We start from the raw sequence: 21,643 nt of genomic DNA, 5'->3' as shown, positions 1-21,643 counted from the left end.
TCTTTGTCAATTTAATTGAAATATAAAAGTATCTCAATACAAAGCATTATATTAGTATTATACTTTTCATTGAAATCCCCCTCATTTTTTACTCAAAAAAAGGAAAAAATAAAGTTAAAAAATACGAATTTAGTTGACTGCGCACATAGGAGGTCTGAAACTGACGTACTATAGCGCCTCAATATCCGCCATCTTTGGCTTCAATTTTTGGCCTCACGAAAGTCTTAAGTTCTTACTCCAGATATATGTGGAGCTCACAAGGAAATCGATTTCTGACGTAAAATCATATGTTTTATTGGATTTTTTACAATCTTTTAGATCAAAATACATCAATTTTTGTAAATACGAGTCCACAGTCTTATTCAAAATCAATAACAGCGGTGACTAATTTCTTGATACTTCATGCTATTTCTCTGTTTAATAACCCACGCAAGCACAGTGTGACGCAAGTTAACTACGTGATTAGTTAATCATCCGACAAACTACGTTTTGTGAAGTCGTGTAGTTAACTAATTATAGTTAGGAATTTAATTACAGTGATTAGCGCTAATCATAGTTAAAGTTAACTACGTTTTTATACAACCGGCCCCAGGTTTGTAATATGTTGATCTACATAGTTTTTTAAACTTATCGGTGATTGGATCGATTTGAGGAAAGCGGGAATCATAAATAAAAATGTTGAAATGACAGTTATAAAGAATCTAATTTACAGTCATGTCTTTCTATTTCATTTAGTTTTTATTGAAGTAGAAAGAAGAGCAAGAACAAAGTTCCAAAACACAGTTAAACATGCCTGAAAAATGCAATTACTGTGATAAGACTTTTCCCTGCAAAAGCAAATTGACTGAACATACAAGAACACATACTGGAGAGAAGCCTTATGAATGTGATCGTTGTCATAGAAGATTTTCACGGACAGACAACTTAAAGACACATATAAATAACGTACATTATGGGAAAAGCTTATTGACGAGAAATGCTTCTTCAAGACGAAAGTTTGAAGAGTCTTTCATAGGCAGACAAGTTAACACTACATGAAAGAACACATACTGGAGAGGAGCCTTATGAATGTGATGCTTGTGATAAAAGATTTTAAGTTCTTTAAGAAATCATAGAAAATCCCATGAATGTGATTACTTAGCAATAGGTAAAAGAGCAGGAAAAATAGCTAATGTCCATCTTAAGTTAAATACAAAAGAACCAGTTTGTATTGGTTATATTTGTGGAGTATGTGGTCATGAGTTTGATGTTCAAAGTGAACTTGAAGATCATATATATACCACCCATCATAATATGATGATGGCTCACTAACTTGATTAGATAAACTGTAAATATTTTGTGGGATATCTTAATATTTTGTTCATGTCATTTCAAATATACAGAACTTGTTGTTATTATTTTATAAGAATTAGGTTTTTTTCATCACTTGCATGTTAAATAATACGGTTGGGTTACATGGGTTGAAATTTATAAATTATGTGCTGAAAAAGTAAATTCTATTATTATAATATCAAACATTTATTGAACATTTGAACTAGTTTTGTACAAAGTGTCTTTATCGTCATGTCAGCATTTTTCAATTTTCACTTTGAAAGTTGAAACATTTCTCGTGAATCCGTGTGATGCAGTGATCACGAAGTACCGCGGATTGTGAGATCGCTGACGTAAATTTCCAGGTCACGCAGACTCGTGTTGTCAAATATGGTGGAATTATGAAGAGGAAGAGTTGTGAAAGTGTTGAAAAACAAAGCGAGAAACCGGCTAAAATGGCAAGAGCTACAGAAAAAGACAAGAAATATGATAGGCAGCTAAGGTGAGTTGCACAGCTTCCGAAATTCAAGGGTTTCCGCTGTAATCTGATGATGTCTGAAGTCATATTTCCATTCGACATGTTATTAAGTCAGACAAGTCTTAATTATACTATAAACAAACACGATACATTGGCCTCGTTTTGTAATACAAATTGAAGAAAGTACGAATTTATATGCATCCTTATGGTACGTGGGATATAAAATCTTGAGTCTATTAATGATATTATGCTATTCTATGCTATATCATTTTCAAAATACAAGAACCATCACTATTATCACTACTCTGGTGTGAATAATGAAAATAATTACATAGATTATATTAATGACTCAACCTTCGACACACTGATCCAGTGTCTTCATCAAGTGGTGACAATAGCGATCGATTATACATGCATGGTTGTAGCAATTAAACTTATTAACTTCAAAATACACAGCCCCTATAAACCTTATTTGACAAAGATTTAAGGAAGATCAGAAAAGATCAAATTCTTTCACATTTCATGTTTTATCAATGTATTAAATTGTAATCAAGATATTGCTAGGTGCTTGTTGCTTATGATGACTTGTTGTGGAGCGCACAGTCCTACAAGTTTGTTTCTCTGATCTGCACCAGAACCCCCTTAAATACCTCCCTAGATATGCACTACAGAGTTCTTCTATTACCTGAAGACATCTTCTCTAGGCTATGGGGTGATCATGGTCAGAAAAAGCTCGAAACTGCAAAAGTTTGTTTGATCAATGCAACAGCTCTTGGGACCGAAATTCTCAAAAATCTTGTCCTTCCAGGTATGCAACTATACCGCAGAATTCTAACACAATTCTCAGTAAAATTTCCTCTTTACCTTAAAGGCCCTGTTACACTGTGCAATTTTTCTTGCAACTTGCAATGCTATTCTACTTTTAAGAGATGTAAATTTGGGAACAATGAAACTTTTATGTTTATTACACTTCACACACTTTTCTTCTGATGTTGTTTTTAAGCAGCTGTTTAGAATTTTCCCAGACGAACATAAAAAATGTATCAAAGCCATCCATGTTCATCTCTAAACCAGTGTTTGCAATTATTTTACAGGGGTTGGCTCATTCTCCGTTGTCGATAAACACAAAATATGTGATAAGGACATAGGAAATAAGTAAGAAAATCTTCAGGCAAATTTACAGTTTTAATATTTCTGGCATTAATGAAATACTAATGTCATTCATGAACACTTGTTAACCAAATATTGTTCAATTAGCTTCTTTTTAAGTAACAAATATGTTGGAAAAAGCCGCGCTCAGTGCGCTGTTGAGCTTTTACAAGAATTAAACCCAGATGTGTCGGGAAATTTTATTGAAGAGGTGAGCACTTCTTAATAACTGCTTTATTCATGCTAGCTTATAATACCCTCAAAAATGAGCGAAATAATTGTGTTGTTTTGTCAAGGATCCGTCTGATTTAGCCACAAATAACCCGGATTTTTTCAAAGAATTTACCGTGGTCATTGCAACAGGCTTGGTTGAAAGGTAATGCAGATTTTGGAGAAAACATATATAAAATTAATAAAATTATTTCTGCCAGATGCAGCTCTAATAATAATGTTCCCTCTCTAATTTCAACCCTTCCTTCTAATATTAACCCCTCTGTCCAATTTTAATCCCTCTCTCTCTCTTCGATTTCAACCCCTCTCCAATTTAAACCCCACTCTCCAATTTCAACGCCTCTCCCCAATTTCAACCCCACTCTCCAATCTCAACCCTTCTCCCCAATTTCAACCCCTCTCTCCAATTCTAAACCCCACTCTTCGATTTATACCCCTCTGCCCAATTTCAACCCCTCTCTTGAATCTCAACCCTTCTCCCCAATTTCAACCCTCTCTCCAATCTTAACCCCTCTCTCCAATTTTAACCCCCGTATCTAAGCAAAAAAATCTGAGCAAAACTTATTCTGCTGTATGTCTAGAACACGTTTGAAAATTTCGTCATGCCTGTGGGAGGCAGGCATCCCCTTGCTGCTGTGCTCGGCATATGGGATGATTGGGATGATGAGACTGGTTGTTCAGGAGCACACAGGTACGCGAATGTACTCAAAGTTTATGTATCCATCGTGAGGAGGAGACTGACTGTCGTAAATCGACTATAATTCTTTCTAAACTACAGTTGTAGAATCTCATCCGGACAACGCTTTCGAAGACCTCCGCCTTGACAAGCCATTTCCTCGACTACAGGCATTCTCAGACTCGCTTGAATTAACTTCTATGTCAAAACTGGTACGGTATTAAGCTGTAGTGATAAAATTGATTAAAGATTTGTGAAAATAGATATCTTGACCTTCTCTGAACCTCTAGGAAGACCAATTCCAGAACTAAGCGGGTACTAATTTGTTACTTTTTTATAGGAGCATTCTCATACACCATACGTAGTCCTGCTTCTCAAGTATCTTCAAAAGTGGAAACAAACGGTAGGCTTTTTTATTTCGCCACTTTCCTACTCTTACTGGACGTGTACATGCAAGCAAAGCTTCCTCTCATTATCACCCATGCACTGTTTTAGCACGAAGGCAAAACCCCACAAAATTACAAAGAGAAATGTTCGTTTAAAGACACGCTTCGTCAAGGTAAAGACACGGCCTAATATTTGAAATCACTTAAACGACCATCTTTTAGCCGATGACCAGCAAATATAATGTCCATTTTAACACAAATTCTTGGAAGAATGGTTTAGAACTTAGAGAGCTAATGCAGCTGTCCAGTAGAAGTAAAGTTAGTTTAGATTTCTGGATGAATTTCAATCTTAAGTTTATATCTAAATTATTTCCTTGGCAAAAGGTATTTTGGTTAAAGAGAACGGGGCACCAGAAGAAGAAGACAACTTCGAAGAAGCCCTGAAGGCTGTTAATACTTCACTCAACACGACAAGGGTGAGAAACGACATTATATCTCTTTCTTTGCATCCCCAACATAAAACTATTCGAGATTCATATCTTTTAATCAATTTCTCCCCCTTATAGATACCCGGCACAATCCAAGAAATACTAAATGATAGTCATTGTGAAACTATCACTCCTTCTGTAAGTTTTCATGTAAGTATGAGTTAATGCCGAAGCATCGTGTAATAAAAATACAACTTTCTACATGCTTGTATAGAGTTCCGCGTTTTGGATTCTCTGCAGAGCGTTAAAAGAATTTGTAAATGAAACAGGTAAGGTGCATAGACTAACTAACTGGTTACTAAAAGTATTTGAGCAAAACAATGCTTTGTTTTTCTGATCATAATCACAGAGTATCTTTGCGTTTAAGTGCGGAATCTCATTCGAGTTTAAATCAAAACAACTCTTTTCAAAACGACTAATCCGAAACGACTTTTTTATCTTCAAGGCAATCTACCGTTACGAGGCTCGATTCCTGATATGACGGCTGACTCAAAACGGTTTATCCAACTACAAAATTGGTACAAAGCATCGCTGATATTCCTCGCTTTAAATCGTAAAATATTTTCACTCTAATTTGCACGTTATATTCTCATGCAGTTACCACGAAAAGGCTCTGGAAGATATACAAAATATATCAGAAAAACTACGAGCAATTCTCAGTTCAATAGGCAAGGTACGTGGAAGGATGTTTGAGTAATTCTTGTACATCCCAAAATTCGGGATTACGAAGTGTGTTTGCATCGTGAAAAACGTCTGTTTTTCCACGTATAGAAATCAAATTTTATCGAAGACGATGAGATCCGGTTGTTTTGTAAGTCGACTTCATAGCGTCAAGAATAGTCATGCAGCTGTTTTGCAAATAGATGATTTCAAAGACTGCATTTTTGCCATATAGGTAAAAACTCTGCGTTTCTACGAGTTATAAGATGTTCATCGCTTTGCGAAGAATACAAAACCTTTCCACAATGTCTAGGTTAGTATTTATCGTCATATTGAACGGATGAAACTGGTCAAAATCCTCTACATTTCACTGTTTTTATGCTGTGGAAACTAATTCCCCCTTTTATAGATGGTCTGATAGACGAACCAGATAATGATGTTATTTTCTATGTTCTTCTACGAGCGGTGGATAAATTTTACTCTAGTTTCGACAGATATCCAGGTACAACCAGCGAGTTTGTAAACAAACTTAGAGCAAACATTGAAAGAGCATAATTCTTATATATACGGATAGCATTGCAATCCGAAATCTGCATTTAGAATTATAACTTTGAGGGTGGATTTGTCACATAGCTAATTTTAAGAATTTTCATCACTGCACATATCATCACAATAGTATAGTGGAGAGGGGGGGGTATTATAAAAATAGTCCTAACTGGAAATTGGTGATTTGTAGATGGGGAAATTGCAGGGGGTCTGCAGGACCTCTTGCAGAAAATTTCCTGTTCTTTTGAGTCCCTGTGACTTGATTTCCAGCATTTTGGGGACAATTACTTGTGAACCCACCTCGGCAGAGTGAGGTCTGTTGGGGAATCACCATTTATCACTGCACATTTCTCATTTTATCACTGCACATTTTACTTCTATCACATCACAAATTGTTTATCACTGCACACTAAAATTAGGTATGATTTGTCAACAGTGCATGGTTCTTAACTGAAATTGACCTTTTCAAATTCAGGCGAGGTCGATGAAGATGTAGAGGGAGACTGTGAAAGATTGCAGGTTCGATTTTTAAGAAGCACAAGATTTTTAACCGGCATATTGAATATAGATATAGATATGATATTTTTTGCTCCAATATGATAGGCCTGTGTCACGGATTTGTTCAAAGAATGGGGTGTTCATTGTGGAATAAAGGACGACTATATTAAAGAAATGTAAGTGCTTTCTTACCTTTTTCAGCTGAAGTAACTTTCTCGTTGGTATGAGGCGTTTGAAAACCATATACCGGACTTTACTTGAGCTGTAGATGTAATGAAAACATTTTGTTAATAAATATAAGTTTCCCTTGAAAATATAATCGGTAACACTGGATCGGGAAGAGACCTCTATGAAGAACAGTTTAGAACTGATAGAGCTATCCAGTATAAATAAAGTTAGTTTAGGTTTCCTCCTTTAGTAACACTGGATCAATAAGAGATGATCCTTACTGGACCTCTAGGAAGAACGGTTTAGAACTGATAGAGCTATCCAGTATAAATAAAGTTAGTTTAGGTTTCCTCCTTTAGTAACACTGGATCAACAAGAGATGATCCTTACTGGACCTCTAGGAAGAACAGTTTAGAACTGATAGAACTATCCAGTATAAATAAAGTTAGTTTAGTTTAGGTTTCCTCCTGTAGTAACACTGGATCAATAAGAGATGATCCTTACTGGACCTCTAGGAAGAACAGTTTAGAACAGATAGAGCCATCCAGTATATAAACAGATCCCTTTCTCATATTGCAGGTGTCGTTATGGAGCCTGCGAACTACATCCAGTGGCTGCATTCATGGGGGGCGCCGCTGCTCACGAAGCCATTAAACTAATAACCCATCAATATGTGCCATTTAATGACTGCTATATTTATAATGCAATGACAGGCTCATCGGTAACCATGAAATTCTGAACACAGCCATAAAGTATTCACGGTATTAAATCATAGATAGCATTTAATGTGAAATTTCACGATAGTGGATAAAATTTCACATCCTTGTGAAGTTCGAATATTTCCTAATTATTGGCATGAGATAGTCATGCCCTCTAGAGAAATACTGTAATATAAAACGTGCTATTTGATAGACAGAAAATAAAATGCTGTTTTATACTCAAGTGAAGCTGTATTTGTACGATTGTATATATACAGTTGTGTGATTGTACAGTTGTTGTGTTTCATAGTACAGTTGTGTCATAGTGCAGTACAGGATAGTACAGTTGTGTCATAGTGCAGTACATGATAGTACAGTTGTGTCATAGTGCAGTACATGATAGTACAGTTGTGTCATAGTGCAGTACATGATAGTACAGTTGTGTCATAGTGCAGTACATGATAGTACAGTTGTGTCATAGTGCAGTACATGATAGTACAGTTGTGTCATAGTGCAGTACATGATAGTACAGTTGTGTCATAGTGCAGTACATGATAGTACAGTTGTGTCATAGTGCAGTACATGATAGTACAGTTGTGTCATAGTGCAGTACATGATAGTACAGTTGTGTCATAGTGCAGTACATGATAGTACAGTTGTGTCATAGTGCAGTACATGATAGTACAGTTGTGTCACAGTGCAGTACATGATAGTACAGTTGTGTCACAGTGCAGTACAGGATAGTGTAATGTGTTGATCCCGTCTGTAATGACTTTACGAGCATCGACATATGGTCCCATAGCATTGGCATCAAACGTTTCAGCACACCGTATGTTTATGTTTTGACATCAGAGAGTGACACGTTTTGTCATGTGGAACTCTAGGTGAGAATCTGTCTTAAATACAGAGATAAGTATTCTTCTTTGAATACCAATAGCGAGCCATTGTACGGCGGGCAAAAAATGGTACATTCATTCATGCTGTTTTAATCTGCTTACTTATCAGTACAATTTTCACAGGGACTTAATTCATTAATGTCCGTTTAACACGGTAGTATCATAGGTGATGTTAAGATGGTATCGCCACAGTTTTGTATGAAAATAATTTGAAAAAACACCACGTTAATTTGTATTTTTGCTTGACTGTACATGGCTTATACTGTCGAATTTCGTAGACCATTGAGTTATTTCAAATAGCACTTTACTTCGAATATCATCAGATTCTAACCAGACAATTTCACAAGAGAATTCCTTTAACAGGCTCGGTTGTTAATGTTTGACGGCGAGGAAGCTCAACGCACGGTCCAGATGCGCTTCACGGAAATTCGATTTCGCGCGGAAATGCGTATTTCCTGAAATAAAATTACAGGATTTCTCAGCCGGCGGTTCGCACGATGCTGCGCGTATTACAGAACACTCGCATGCGTATCTCTTACGTCATTTCCGTTCAATCGTGTTCCTGGGAAAGTCGAAGCAGCGTGATATACATACAACTCTGCAACACGTGTACCTATATACCCTTGCCTTCCTACGAATGAGAATTCTTCCCAATTCTTTGCTTTTTGAGAAATTATAACGAAAACGCCCGTCTCAGACGCGGGGAATCTTAATGTGCCGAATCTGGAATGGAAATGAACAGGTTCGTCACAAGAACTCAGTTTCGCGTCTGTAAAGGGTCTTCAAAACGTTGCTTAATGTTCTCAATTAGCCTGTCCGTTTCATCTGCATGCTATATTTTAACGTTTTTGTTAAAGGTCAACCTACACAAAGACCAATTATTGATTGTGGATGTACCGAAGGAGTCGATATCCCAAGATTTCATGCATGGAAGAGTCTTTCAGTTGTGCTGAATTTTGAATGGTCACATGCTAAAGCCTTTACTTTAAAAACACCAGAAATAACAGGAGAGAACCTACAACTTGTCATGAAAATCTTTTCGTATCCATAGCATGAAGTTTTAATTAACTCTAATGCGTCTAATCTCTACGCAGCGAGTTTGTTTCTAACCGAAAGCTACTCTCTTTCTTTCAGCCTTTATAACTTATACTGATTGTAAAGATTTGTCAAGTAAACTTGTAAAGATTGCTTTCGATTCACATTTAAGATCCATGCATTTAAACTGTAGTAGTACAGTTGAAACATTTCATATCTTGCTTTTTCTAAAGCCTACAACTACTACATTAGTCATTTGTTAATTCTTATAAACACCTGCTTGGAGAAAATAGATGTTTCTACTATTTAAAATTGGTAAAAAAGGATTTAAGACTTTTTATAGTCAATGGTATACGTGCACAAATCAAGTAAAAGACAAAAAGCCACACTACTGAATTACCGTAAAGTTGTTTTGACTTTTGAATGTCAAAATTAGAATCAATGATCTTTCCAAAAAGTTCATATATAAGAAAGACTGAAGTGCTCATATATGATCACCAGTTCAGATTTTACAACGTATATAATACTCTTACAAATGCATGGTAATAATATATTTTAACCTTTTGGCCTTGCATCAATTTCGTAGCTAAATAGACCTTCTTTATGGCAATCGACCTGACTTCCGTTAATGTTAACAAACTCATTATACAGTACTTGACATTGAAAAATGAAGCACATATACGCCCAGGCAGCGTGGGAAGTTAACTCATTGACGTGGGTATGAAGCTGGCTCTTTCAGCCAAGAATGCCCACGAGATATTATGGGAGCGTATGGGAGCTTGGCAACTGATTTGGTTTTGACAAACTCCATGCATATTACCTGGCAATGATTTATCTTCCTCAAATACTTTATTTTCCTCTCGTTGGAATACAAGTCACGTCTTGACAAACATCTTTGTTGCATGTGACTATTTTAACATAGAAAACCTTAAAAACCATTCGTGTTTTGTATATATATTGTGCCTCCATTAAAAGCGTATACAATGCCGGATTAAATTACCTGAATATGCGTTGTGTACAAGATCACTTTCACGACATACATGCTAGGGTGAATAGCCAAAACACTGTCTATTTTAGGCAGTTGTTATACCACATTTGATGCTAAGTTGTTTGAAGATGCTGCCACGCTGCTCCCTGGTTATATAGGGTGAAGAGTGTACATAAATGAGCCAATTTAACAGTACAAATTTTGAGTACAAAGTTAATGAAAAAGAGATAATGGGAAAGAAAAAGTTAATTATCTCAAAATCATTACATCATCGAGTGTTATTTTCGTCAATTGAGAAATTATAAAAGGCTTATTGTTTGATTCTAGTTTGGGAAACAAAATTATAATCAACAAAGAAACACAAAGGGTTGTTATAGTGTTAGAGTGTGCCTGCCCTCAATCCAGCTGTTCTACTTGACCTACGCGCTGATTTCAAACCTTTTAAGCCAAATTTTTACCTCTTAAAACGTGACCTGGGATAGTTGCCATACAACTTGATTAAATTTCATGGATGCATGCATATACATATCGATGATGCATCGGGAATGAACAGGCCTGAAACCAGGAGTTTGGTCGTTTATATTGCAACGTTCTTAGATATCGTGGCTACAAAATATTTATAAATAATATTGTGATGACGACACTCTTATAAAATCAGTTCTTAACTTTGAAAAAAACTTTGATATAATGTTTTAATTCTTTATCAATTATAGAAAGGCATTTATTGTTAGGGTATTCTTCTTGCATGCATGCATGCAGTTGATAAATGAATGGCTTTATCATGCCAGGCATTGCATGTCGCGTGATTTGAACGTATATATATATATATATATATATATATATATATATATATATATATATATATATATATATATATATATATATATATATATATATATATATATATATACACACACACACATATTGCACGCAACTAAATTTGAAGTGGGCATTTAAAATGGGTTGGAATAAAGCCACGTTTTCATAATTAACCTTGTTTGAATTAAACAAATTAAACTTGTTTAAAAACGCATTAAGTGTTGTTATATAACAACTGTCTAAGTAAAAATAGGTAAAATATATAGCGGGACAAAAATATTTCTCGACGTTTGGACCTGCAAGCCTTCCATCGGAGAGTTAGTATATGATATGAATCTAACAGAAAACTAATTCGATTTGTGTTTTACAGTAAACTAATTGTATACGAGAACAATAAACTCGTTAGTTTGAATAAGGCCTAGCTTATACGTCGATTAGCTATTTATATGCAATACAATAATTATGGTTAATTTTAATAACATTGAATAGACTTTTTCAGGCACACCCTTCGCTTTTCAAAATGGTTATGATGTAGCTATGAAGGCAGGATATAATTATTTACGTCTTAATGACATTAAAAATCTTCACTGTCGAACCGACCCTAAAATCGCTAAGATGGGCATGGCTGCTCAAGTACAATTTTTCACTTGTGACACATCCGGAGACTCTTAAGTCAGGTCCAACATTACCAACAACAAATCTATAATTACACAACGGAATACCTCTTAAACACAAAGATCTATTTTCAAAGCTACTGCGTCAGAACCGTTGAACACAGATGTGTCTACGCTGATGGTCTGCACGCTAACATGCATGACGTCAGCAGGGAAGACTACCGTTCAGGTAGGACAATCAACACACTTCCTTGCACTATTCAAATCTTCTCAAACGCGTGTATATAAAGCACGGTGCCTGTAACATCGAAGTCATAACGAAGCACACAGATCAGAAGATCATTCAGAAGACTAACTGTTATTGTTGAAAGCCTTTTACAACCGAAAAAAATGTCAAACAGCTCAGCATTCTCCACGGTAAGTGTATAAAATTCTCCACTTTTTCTTGGCAACTTTCATAAATAGGCGTAGCTTTGGTAATCGAGATTAAGAAAGAAACTAGAAAATTTCTGTATTTCATTTGTGTATACATTGTGTGACCAAAATACTACTTTGTTTGTCGTTGCTTGGAACGTCTTTCAGTCTTTAAAACAAAGGCAAACTTTTATGCTAGAACATTCATTTACTTTTACAATCACGAAATATATCTAAGGGTGTTTTTATTCTTTCTTGACGTTTAATCGTCTCATGCAATTATTCTTACTCAATTCATAATGAACTAAGTCTAAGACAAGCACTCTTAGAGTCTTTATTATAAATGTGTCACCATAATTACTCAAAGTCAGAGAGTAAAAGGGCTTTCTCTACAAGCAATGTTTTAAGATAGTTCGTCGTTTCAAACCTATATATCGATTGAAATTCAATCATTTGGGACATTCTTGACTTGTCATATTGCAATTATGGTTATATACTATATATTTAGTGATTATATAACATTTAAGACTCATTTATAGTTTTTCATTTCTTTTTATTTTTATAGTTACGCGGCACAGAACCCACCAATATTGAAGCAATAAATAGAAACTTTCTTTTTTTGAGAAACGGCGTCCTTAAAGCCGATGGAGCACAATTCGACTATTTAAATCAACTAGGTAACTATTTGTTGAAATCAGTATATTAACTAGATTTATACATCCTTATTTTATATGGTATAATTTAACGACCTTTTTGATCGGCCATTTTTGTATAGTACCATTCATATACCCAATGAAGAAATGAATTATTGAATCACTACTGAATTTCTATAAATATGGATTGGCGTATTTCTCACAAATATAGTTACATTCATTGAAATTAGGTTTAAGACTGTACACTATAGATTACGAGGTCGGATTCAGTACTGGTTTTTGAAAAATTCAGCCATACGGTTATATGAAAATTGAGGTTTCGTGATTAGGATGAATGATCTACGAACTGATTGTAAAAGTTAAAATACTCTGTTTTTTTGCGTTATAGCACAATTCTTTATCGATACTGGAATAGACAACAACAATGATACTCTGTATCGCATTCGACCTGTCAGTCAGCCTGGCAAATACCTCGCCCTGTCGGCAGATAGGAAGTCTATTATTTTGAAGGTAAATACCGCAGTAGAATTGACTTACAGAAAGACTTCTTACGGGTTTATGTTGTTTTTCAATCAGTGACAAGTTGAACAATCAAATAGAGTTTCATCTTAATATTTTTCATCCAACATTGTCCCAAACAAACGTCAGAAAGCTACAAATGTTTGTGTTCACACTATAGGACATTCCAGTGACACTTTCGATCAACGATAGTTCGCACGATTTTATTGGAAGAACGGTAAATGGTGACTACATCAAGTTTGAGGATAGATATTCCAACGGTCAGCAGTTCATGAGTACCGACCGAAACGATGACGTCATCTTGGCAGGGGATTCGTCTAATGCCTGGTTTCGACTGAGAGTGATCAAGAACATCAACAGCAACGTATCCACGGTCTCCTCGCTTACCCTGAACAGCGCGCCAGAATATTTCGAGGAATTCGAAGAATTTTCTGAGAAATTCATCGCTGGCCCAATGGAGATTCAGAAAGATTATGTTTCCGCGAAAATTATTGTCAACGAGCGTATGACAGCCTCAGAAGAATAATCATAACATTGGAGTTTTATTTATCTTAAATTATTACAAAAACTATTATAAATTATTATAAATTATCTAACCGCATAATATATGAAATATTTTGAATTTTAAGCTATTCAGTGTATCACGCACGATAAATTATGAAAATATTTATTTTTAAGTTATAAAATATTTAGCAAATAAAATTTGCTTTTGTTGTAAAAACGCATTGTAGTTTTTTATACCCGGCGTGTCGAGGACATATTTCGTAAAAGACACTTTTTAGAATGTTGGAAAACATCAGAAGTTTAGCCTTGCTAGTTACCTCGGGGTGTCTGTGGATGTTGGATGATTTATTGGAGTGTCTGTGAGTGTTAGATGATAAAGGGGCCTGGGAGTGTTGAATGATAGGAGTGTCTAGGGGTGTTGAATGATAGAAGTGTCTAGGGGTGTTGAATGATAGAAGTGTCTAGGGGTGTTGAATGAGAGAAGTGTCTAGGGGTGTTGAATGATAAGGGTGTCTAGAGATGTTGAATGATAGAAGCTGTCTAGGGGTGTTGAATGATAGGAGTATCAGGGAGTTTTGAATGATAGGAGTATCAGAGAGCTTTGAATGATATATAGGAGTATCTTGGAGCGTTGAATGACAGGAGTATCTTGGAGTGTTGAATAACAGGAGTATCTGGAAGTGTTGAATGATAGCAGTATCCTGGGAGTGTTGAATGATAAGAGTATCTGAAAGTGTTGAATGATAGGAGTATCTGAATTCTGAAGCTGTTGAATGATAGGAGTATCTGGGAGTGTTGAATGATAGGAGTATCTGAAGCTGTTGAATGATAGTAGTATTCTGGGAGTGTTGAATGATAGGAGTGTTGGATACGAGTGGCTAAGGTCATATCGAACAAGGAGAAAAACTAAGGGCCTTTTCATAGGTTCAGCCATTGATGTGATGCGCTTTTTACCTCGCCTAGCCGGGATAACTCGCTCCATGTAAACAAGCCCTAAAACACAACACAAGCAATCCCTAGTTCCCCAGCTACATCCGTCAAAAGAAGAAAATCTCAACGAAAATTGGTAGAATTTAGTACCTCGACAGTCAACACTCAACGGATAGACGATGATGATAACGCGACAAGAATTCTTCAACATGCAGTAGATCTGTGTCAACATCAAGTTAGGATGCTGGTTTTCCGGAATATATATTCGAAATTTTCTAGATTATACAGGGTGAGTAAAAAAAAAGTCCCCCCTATTGAAATGAAGCCTTTGTTGATTTGAATGCATGATCAACGCAGTAGTGTGTAAATAGCATAGTTATTAGGTTGAGGCATTCAAATAAAGCGTCTTGCTTTCAATTGGGTTTATCATAATATTAAGGCAATCAGATTCTAACAAAGGCTTGATTTCAATAGAGGGGACTTTTTTCTGACTCACCCTGTATAGCAAGAAAAATCGATTTAAGAAAAAACACACACGAAGTTTATATGAAAGCTGCATATAACTGCAGGTTTTGCATTTATTTCGCCATTAAATAAATAAATATTCCTCATTAACTTATATTATTTACATCATATTAACTTAATACAGCTATATATACAAACATGCGTATATAATTTAACGTTCTATCAAAAATATTAAATATTATATTCCTTAGTATATATGACCCCTGTTTATTGTTTCCAAATCTCGCGTGTTATTCTTCAGAGAAAGACATTTCCGTTATGATGATATCCATCAAATTGGGTTCAAACATGAGCTCTTCTTTCGTGACAGTGGTGATTTTTTTTTCCTCATATCCTAACATATGGATCCAGCCTTGTTCTTCTATCTCTGCTTCTGTGGCAAAAAGCTCACCTGTTTCTTCGAAACCCAGATAATGAGAAGCACCAGACATTTTCACGTAAAAACTCAAATGATCTCTATTGACATTGCCTTCGTTTACATAAAACAACCGCTCTTCCGGTTCACACTCGCTTTCAGACTAAAACGTTTCAGAACAAAGTGAAGTTAGTATTTTCGTTCATTTTCTCTACACTGAAAGCATATTATAATCTGTTCTTCTTAGAGGTCAAGTAAGGATCATCTCTTATTGATCCAGTGTTACTACAGGAGGAAACCTAAACTAAACTAACTTTATTTATACTGGATAGCTCTATCAGTTCTAAACTGTTCTTCCTAGAGGTCCAGTAAGGATCATCTCTTATTGATCCAGTGTTACTACAGGAGGAAACCTAAACTAAACTAACTTTATTTATACTGGATAGCTCTATCAGTTCTAAGCTGTTCTTCCTAGAGATCCAGTAAGGATCATCTCTTATTGATCCAATGTTTCTAAACTGTTCTTCCCGGACGCCAATGGCGACACGGAGAGAAAGAAAGTTAAGTAACTAAAACCAATGCTAACCTTTAAAACAACCTGTCCATTTACAACTGCAACATATTGATCAGGTCGTTTGTATGGCTTGAAGCAATACTGCAACAGCTCACCAGTATGGTCGAGTTGGCTCTCGATGTAGAAGTAAACTAGAAGCATTCAAAAAAGTATTATAATCAATCAACAAGTCATTTTCAAGCAAACGAGTGATAGCGCCATATCACACCAGCCGATGAGATGGATCTTTGAAAAGCAGAACCAAAACACGCCCTGGTATGACTCAGCGACTCATTCATACTGAACTTTTCGGTAAATTTTGCCGTGCATGCAACCTTGAATGCATGACGGAAATAATTCGAAATAATTGCCAGTAAATATTATCATTATGCATAAATGATCAATGTATATTCGACCGGCTTGCTTGTGTCGCGAAATGTTGGTACACTGACTGGTAAATATATGATATCAAATAACTATTGTAAAACCATTATAACTGTTTTGTTTGGAAAAAATATTTCTGTCTTGGACACGTACATGCACGAATAATTTTATGTTCGTAGCAGAAATATTAGCTACATTCATTTAACTTTAAATTAATCAATAAAAACGAAAACAACAATACATCAGGAAGATACGAATACTTTTACAACATGTTTTCGTATTTTAAAATTTAAATAACTTTCAGCACAAAACACACATGGATATTTAATATCTCGTTTTGCGTCTTTGTTATTTCAATTTTCTTCGTTTAATTCTGCCGCAACGTATCTCAGAATCGCAAGGAATGTTGCTCAAATTCATAGAATTCCGGTATCTATTGCATGCAGTTTTTTCATGCCTCATCATGGGCAAGCAGAAGATTGACTGATACTTACTGTTTGGATTTTCTGGTTCATAAAGTTTTCCACTCGCTGTAACTGAACCATCTTCTTTGGCTTGCAAATACAAGTTTGCAACATGACATTTGAATGTGTACACGAACTCCATCTACAATTTAACGCCGGAAAAGATTCGTTAGACTCGAGATAAACTTATTAGATAATTGACCATGGATTAGTTATTTATATAGAAGGCCAATTTGAAGGATTAAATCGCTTGAAATGGTAGTGAAAATTGTCGAAACCCTATCGCAAAGATTGGACTATATAGCATTACTGACATGATACTTTCTTTAAGAATCTATCTGACAAAAACCACGCTTTAGATAATCTGTTACTATGGCATATGTGGTAAAGATGACATTATCTTCTTGAGAGCTACCCGTGTGTGATTTATTATACTCTATCGCTGTATATAACATGCTTACCTTTGGATCAAATGCCATCTTGTATTCAATCAACGTTTCTTCTCGCTCTTTCTGTAGACGTTATGTTTTGTCGAATGTTAAACTGTTTATGAGTGGCAAATCGCACGGTGCCTCTTATATAAGCGAATTATTCGTGGGCGTTGCAATAAACAAATACTTTCATTAATTCCGCCTAGTTTAGATAACGCGGATCTACATAGACCCCAAAGTACGCCACGCCAAAATGATGACATCATCAAACAGGATGTTCAAACAAAAACCCTACACAAGCCTGCCAAGTGAATGTTTCCTCGTGGGAAGCCTTCTTCCGCTTGGCAAAAGAAGATATCGCATCCTTGTTGAGGTCTTTGGAAAATTGAACAAAAAACTTTGAGTCAAAATGATTCGACCTCTTGAGAACTAATCAAGCCTCTCGAAAGCTGTTTCAAAAAAGTTAAAAAGCTTCCACCGATATGACTTTAGTATCACCTGTGAATGTCATACTTCGAATGGGAGGAATACTACAGTTGAATTATTCCATGCAGATCTGTTATTTAAACTGTCAGTATATTTTAGAAGTAAAATGTCGCAGAATTTGACCACAAAACGAACGCGTGTGCATATATGCAGGATGTAAGCTTAGAACTTGACAATATGACATATTAAACATTGAACAGACCAGCATATAATCGCTGAATTTCGGAGTTGAAGGTTAAGAACACAGTAAACACAGACATGGACGCGTGGGGAGTAAGACCTTATTGACGAAAGCAAAGCTCTTCTGAAAATTTTATTGACGTGTTTTGGTAATGCGGTCTGGGCACCATATCAATAGAGTTAATCTTTCTAATCTATTTTTGTCTTTAATTCACTTTGATTGTATGTACTCTATATATGTGCATCTCTCAAAACTATATAGGGTGTATCAAAAACTGTAACTATAATAAATATATTCATAAATATTCGCTTCTTTTCAATAACAAACGATCGTAGGTACCTGCATGGGAACTATTATAAGGTAGCCGCTTTTTTGATGTATAAATGTGCATGGATGCTTTTAGATTTGATGGTGAAAATCCAGTTAAACTATATATAATGTCATTCAGAATAGTCTTAAGAGAATACGTTGTAACTTGTACGCCACTAAAGCAAAACCTTAGCAAATTTAAATATAAACTTGTCATCTGATTTATAAATAAACCAGGCTGCATGGTCTAGTCTAAATACGTAGGGAACTCCAGTTTTCCCAAGCATTCCCGTTCAGCGTGTCACCGGATATTGAGATATCTAGGGACCGTCCTCAAGGTTAACGCATGCAACCAGGCATACTTAACTTTCAATTATTGACACTACAAACTTGGCGGCCCGATGGTATAAACTATGAGTGAAATGAAAACGATAAATGCGAGAATTTGGATATGAATACTTTCTGCACGCCGTGCCCTCGTCGGCGAATATATACAAGACATATGTACATGCACATGCTTTCATATGGGTGGTACCGTCCGTGTTCTAAATAAAGCGTGCCTAAATACATGTCTAAAATTCCGTACAAAGGTTAGGTATTAGAAAGGCATCGTATCGTATTTCGTCATCCTTACATGCAACTCGTGTTTTACAAAAAAAGTTTTTCACAAAGTTGTGCAATGCTTGCCCCTAATGCACTTCCTTATGCACGTAGGAAAATTTGAACACGAAGATTTGACGGCAGAAACGCGTTCTGCATGTATGCTATGTCAGAATATCAAATTGCAAAACTTCACAAATATTTAAAATACTACCGCGAAACTAGAGTCTGCGATTGCTAAATATGCACACCTAGTAGAGTTTTATTCATTTGCCGAGTAGATTTCTGGATAATAGTTTTAATTCTTACATCACCTTTTCAAACAGTTCATACTGTTGTATGTACGTTGAGTTTACGACTCTTAATAAAACTCTCTATAATCTCCCCTTAGCCGGTCGAAACCAGCGCTTTTGTATATCTTGTTTTAGGCAGTTGTTATACCATATTTGATGCGAAGTTTTATGGAAGGCGCTACCACGGTGTTTCCTAGTTATATTGATTCGTATCTACAAGATTTTTAAATAAATCATGTCCGGCTTTCAACTGGCCGGAGTTGTGATGAGAAATGTAACCATTATAACATTCATTATAACCCTTTATCAATTATTATGACCACTACACACGGAACGTGAATATATATTTACAAAAACGAAGCTAGTATTGTGTCGCATTGACCGCAAGCAAACGGCCCTGTTGAGAGTAAAATCGCACATCATGACATCCAAACTAACAGTCTTCCTGTATTCCTGGTTTACGTCATACCGGGAACTTCCGATGTTTACTTTCGGACTTGCCCGTGTGAAACACTGATGCAGTGTGATGCGGATATATAGCATAAAGGTAACATTTTCAACTTGATAAGATTTTGATGTCAAAATGCGCTTAACTTTCTTCAGCAACAACATGCATGAAAATGTATACCATTGAGGCTTCAAAAACGTTCATATTTTCGCCAACGCTTTGTCCGTATGTGGGTGAAAGATATTCGTAAGTCAAGAGCTGACTCGAAGACTGCCCGAATACTCGAGTGGGTAACTGGGCCTTGCCAAGAAAATCTTTCCTTGGCCACAAGTGTTAACTCTAACCAAATTGGCAGCCTCGTTGTGATTTTGAGCGAGTCAAACCATAGTATTTCTCTCAAAACGGCATAACTTTGCGTTGCAGAGCGATCGCCCCTACACGATGGACACAACTATAGTTCGAAGCTGAACACAACTCAACTGCATGGTATACAGCCTAACCTGCATTGCACACCAAACAACGGATATCTTATTGTTTCATTAATTAAAAAACCGGTTTACAAACCATTCCTTGTTATGGGCGTATTCACGAAACGGAAGAGGAAAAATTTTTAAGAGTTTATAGAATGGAAATGAAAACAGAACCAAGCAAACTGCATGCATATCAACTCGTAAACTTTGGGATCGTCATTCTCAGAATGCAGGAATATCACCAAACCGGCGAACCTTCCCTTTCTGGCCATTTATAGCCAAATCCGTTTGATTTATTGGCTGAATAAAGACGCCATTACTGGCATAAGAAAACAATCTACATTTGAGCTATTCATTACGAAGTTTGCTTTATATATAAATTCAGCCAAACTACCATGCACTTTAACTCAAGTTAAACGTCGCAGCAAAGTTAGCAAAGCAGGAAATTAAAAAAGATATATAAACATATATAAACACTTCAAATGCAGGGGAGTAATTCGAACGGCAATTAAGAAATAAAGTCAAATGATCAACTAACTTTGAGAGTAAAAATCTTTGCTGTCTTTTGCGTCGTATAGCGTTGAATACTGTTTCAAAACTGACAATCTATATATAACGAAATATAACAGGTATTAGTTCACGGTTATAAAAATGGTAAATGGCTAAAAATAAGCTGGAAATAGCGAAAATCTTTCAGTTAAAAGTGCAGGAAACCAGCACCCAGGAGGGAGAAATTGATCTTTATATTCAAGCCAAGCGCGTGACTTGCCTTTACGCCGGATCAAAGAACCTTTCAGCACGTTTGGTAACGGTCCGGAACTGAGTTTGGCGCGATTTTAATGACAACATGAGTTAAATATATACCGGCACGCGATATATATATATATATTGGATTAGGTCCAGTGTTACTATAGTCTACAGAGCAACTAAATTAGACTAACTTGATTTAGATTCGATAGCTGTATCAGCTCTGTCCAGTAAGGATCATTTCGTATTGATCCAGCGTTACTACAGGAGGAAACCTAAACTAAACTAACTTTATTTATACTGGATAGCTCTATTAGTTCTAAACTGTTCTTCCTAGAGGTCCAGTAAGGATCATCTCTTATTGATCCAGTGTTACTACAGGAGGAAACCTAAACTAAACTAACTTTATTTATACTGGATAGCTCTATCAGTCCTGAACTGTTCTTCCTAGAGGTCCAGTAAGGATCATCTCTTATTGATCCAGTGTTACTACAGGAGGAAACCTAAACCAAACTAAGTTTATTTATGCTGGATAGCTCTATTAGTTCTAAACTGTTCTTCCTAGAGGTCCAGTAAGGATCATCTCTTATTGATCCAGTGTTACTACAGGAGGAAACCTAAACTAAACTAACTTTATTTATTTATGCTGAATAGCTCTATCAGTTCTAAACTGTTCTTCCTAGAGGTTCAGTAAGGATTCTTATATACTATTTATAGCTCGGTCAGTCCTGAATGT

General features: G+C 35.9%; 2 protein-coding genes across 2 annotated transcripts; one reads left to right on the top strand and one right to left on the bottom strand.

The window, feature by feature from the left end:
• Window positions 1–1,643: 1,643 nt before the first annotated feature.
• On the top strand, window positions 1,644–7,518 carry LOC114528816 (NEDD8-activating enzyme E1 regulatory subunit-like). The gene is made up of 20 exons (XM_028550531.1): window positions 1,644–1,813; window positions 2,494–2,597; window positions 2,884–2,944; window positions 3,047–3,149; window positions 3,235–3,314; window positions 3,751–3,860; window positions 3,948–4,057; window positions 4,186–4,248; window positions 4,341–4,404; window positions 4,616–4,707; window positions 4,798–4,857; window positions 4,934–4,988; window positions 5,165–5,237; window positions 5,317–5,392; window positions 5,491–5,530; window positions 5,615–5,692; window positions 5,789–5,881; window positions 6,401–6,444; window positions 6,529–6,599; window positions 7,171–7,518. Exons 1-20 carry the CDS (start codon window positions 1,713–1,715, stop codon window positions 7,328–7,330), a joined length of 1,638 nt encoding a protein of 545 aa, XP_028406332.1. The 5' UTR covers window positions 1,644–1,712; the 3' UTR covers window positions 7,331–7,518.
• Window positions 7,519–15,270: 7,752 nt separating this feature from the next.
• LOC114528819 lies at window positions 15,271–20,757 on the bottom strand. Its single transcript, XM_028550534.1, has 5 exons — window positions 20,699–20,757; window positions 17,404–17,454; window positions 16,973–17,084; window positions 16,128–16,246; window positions 15,271–15,704 (listed from the first exon to the last, which is right to left on the bottom strand). Exons 2-5 carry the CDS (start codon window positions 17,419–17,421, stop codon window positions 15,417–15,419), a joined length of 537 nt encoding a protein of 178 aa, XP_028406335.1. The 5' UTR covers window positions 17,422–17,454; window positions 20,699–20,757; the 3' UTR covers window positions 15,271–15,416.
• Between the last annotated feature and the right edge of the window lie 886 nt (window positions 20,758–21,643).

Source organism: Dendronephthya gigantea, unplaced genomic scaffold (genome assembly GCF_004324835.1).
Source record: "Dendronephthya gigantea isolate DGI-Jeju-01 unplaced genomic scaffold, DenGig_1.0 000051F, whole genome shotgun sequence".
Classification (NCBI taxonomy): domain Eukaryota; kingdom Metazoa; phylum Cnidaria; class Anthozoa; order Malacalcyonacea; family Nephtheidae; genus Dendronephthya; species Dendronephthya gigantea.
The sequence above is the reverse complement of the archived record's forward strand: the minus strand, read 5'-3'. Positions and strand labels throughout refer to the sequence as shown.

Bases quoted from the DNA above. Each gene is read 5' to 3' on its own strand.
- LOC114528816 (XM_028550531.1), top strand. From the start codon at position 1,713: ATGAAGAGGAAGAGTTGTGAAAGTGTTGAAAAACAAAGCGAGAAACCG. The intron at 3,150-3,234 runs GTGAGCACTTCT...TGTTTTGTCAAG, and splicing joins CGGGAAATTTTATTGAAGAG to GATCCGTCTGATTTAGCCAC. The intron at 4,708-4,797 runs GTGAGAAACGAC...TCCCCCTTATAG, and splicing joins CTTCACTCAACACGACAAGG to ATACCCGGCACAATCCAAGA.
- LOC114528819 (XM_028550534.1), bottom strand. The intron at 16,247-16,972 runs GTAAGTATCAGT...GAATGCTTCTAG, and splicing joins TGAACCAGAAAATCCAAACA to TTTACTTCTACATCGAGAGC. The intron at 15,705-16,127 runs GTTAGCATTGGT...GAAACGTTTTAG, and splicing joins ATGGACAGGTTGTTTTAAAG to TCTGAAAGCGAGTGTGAACC.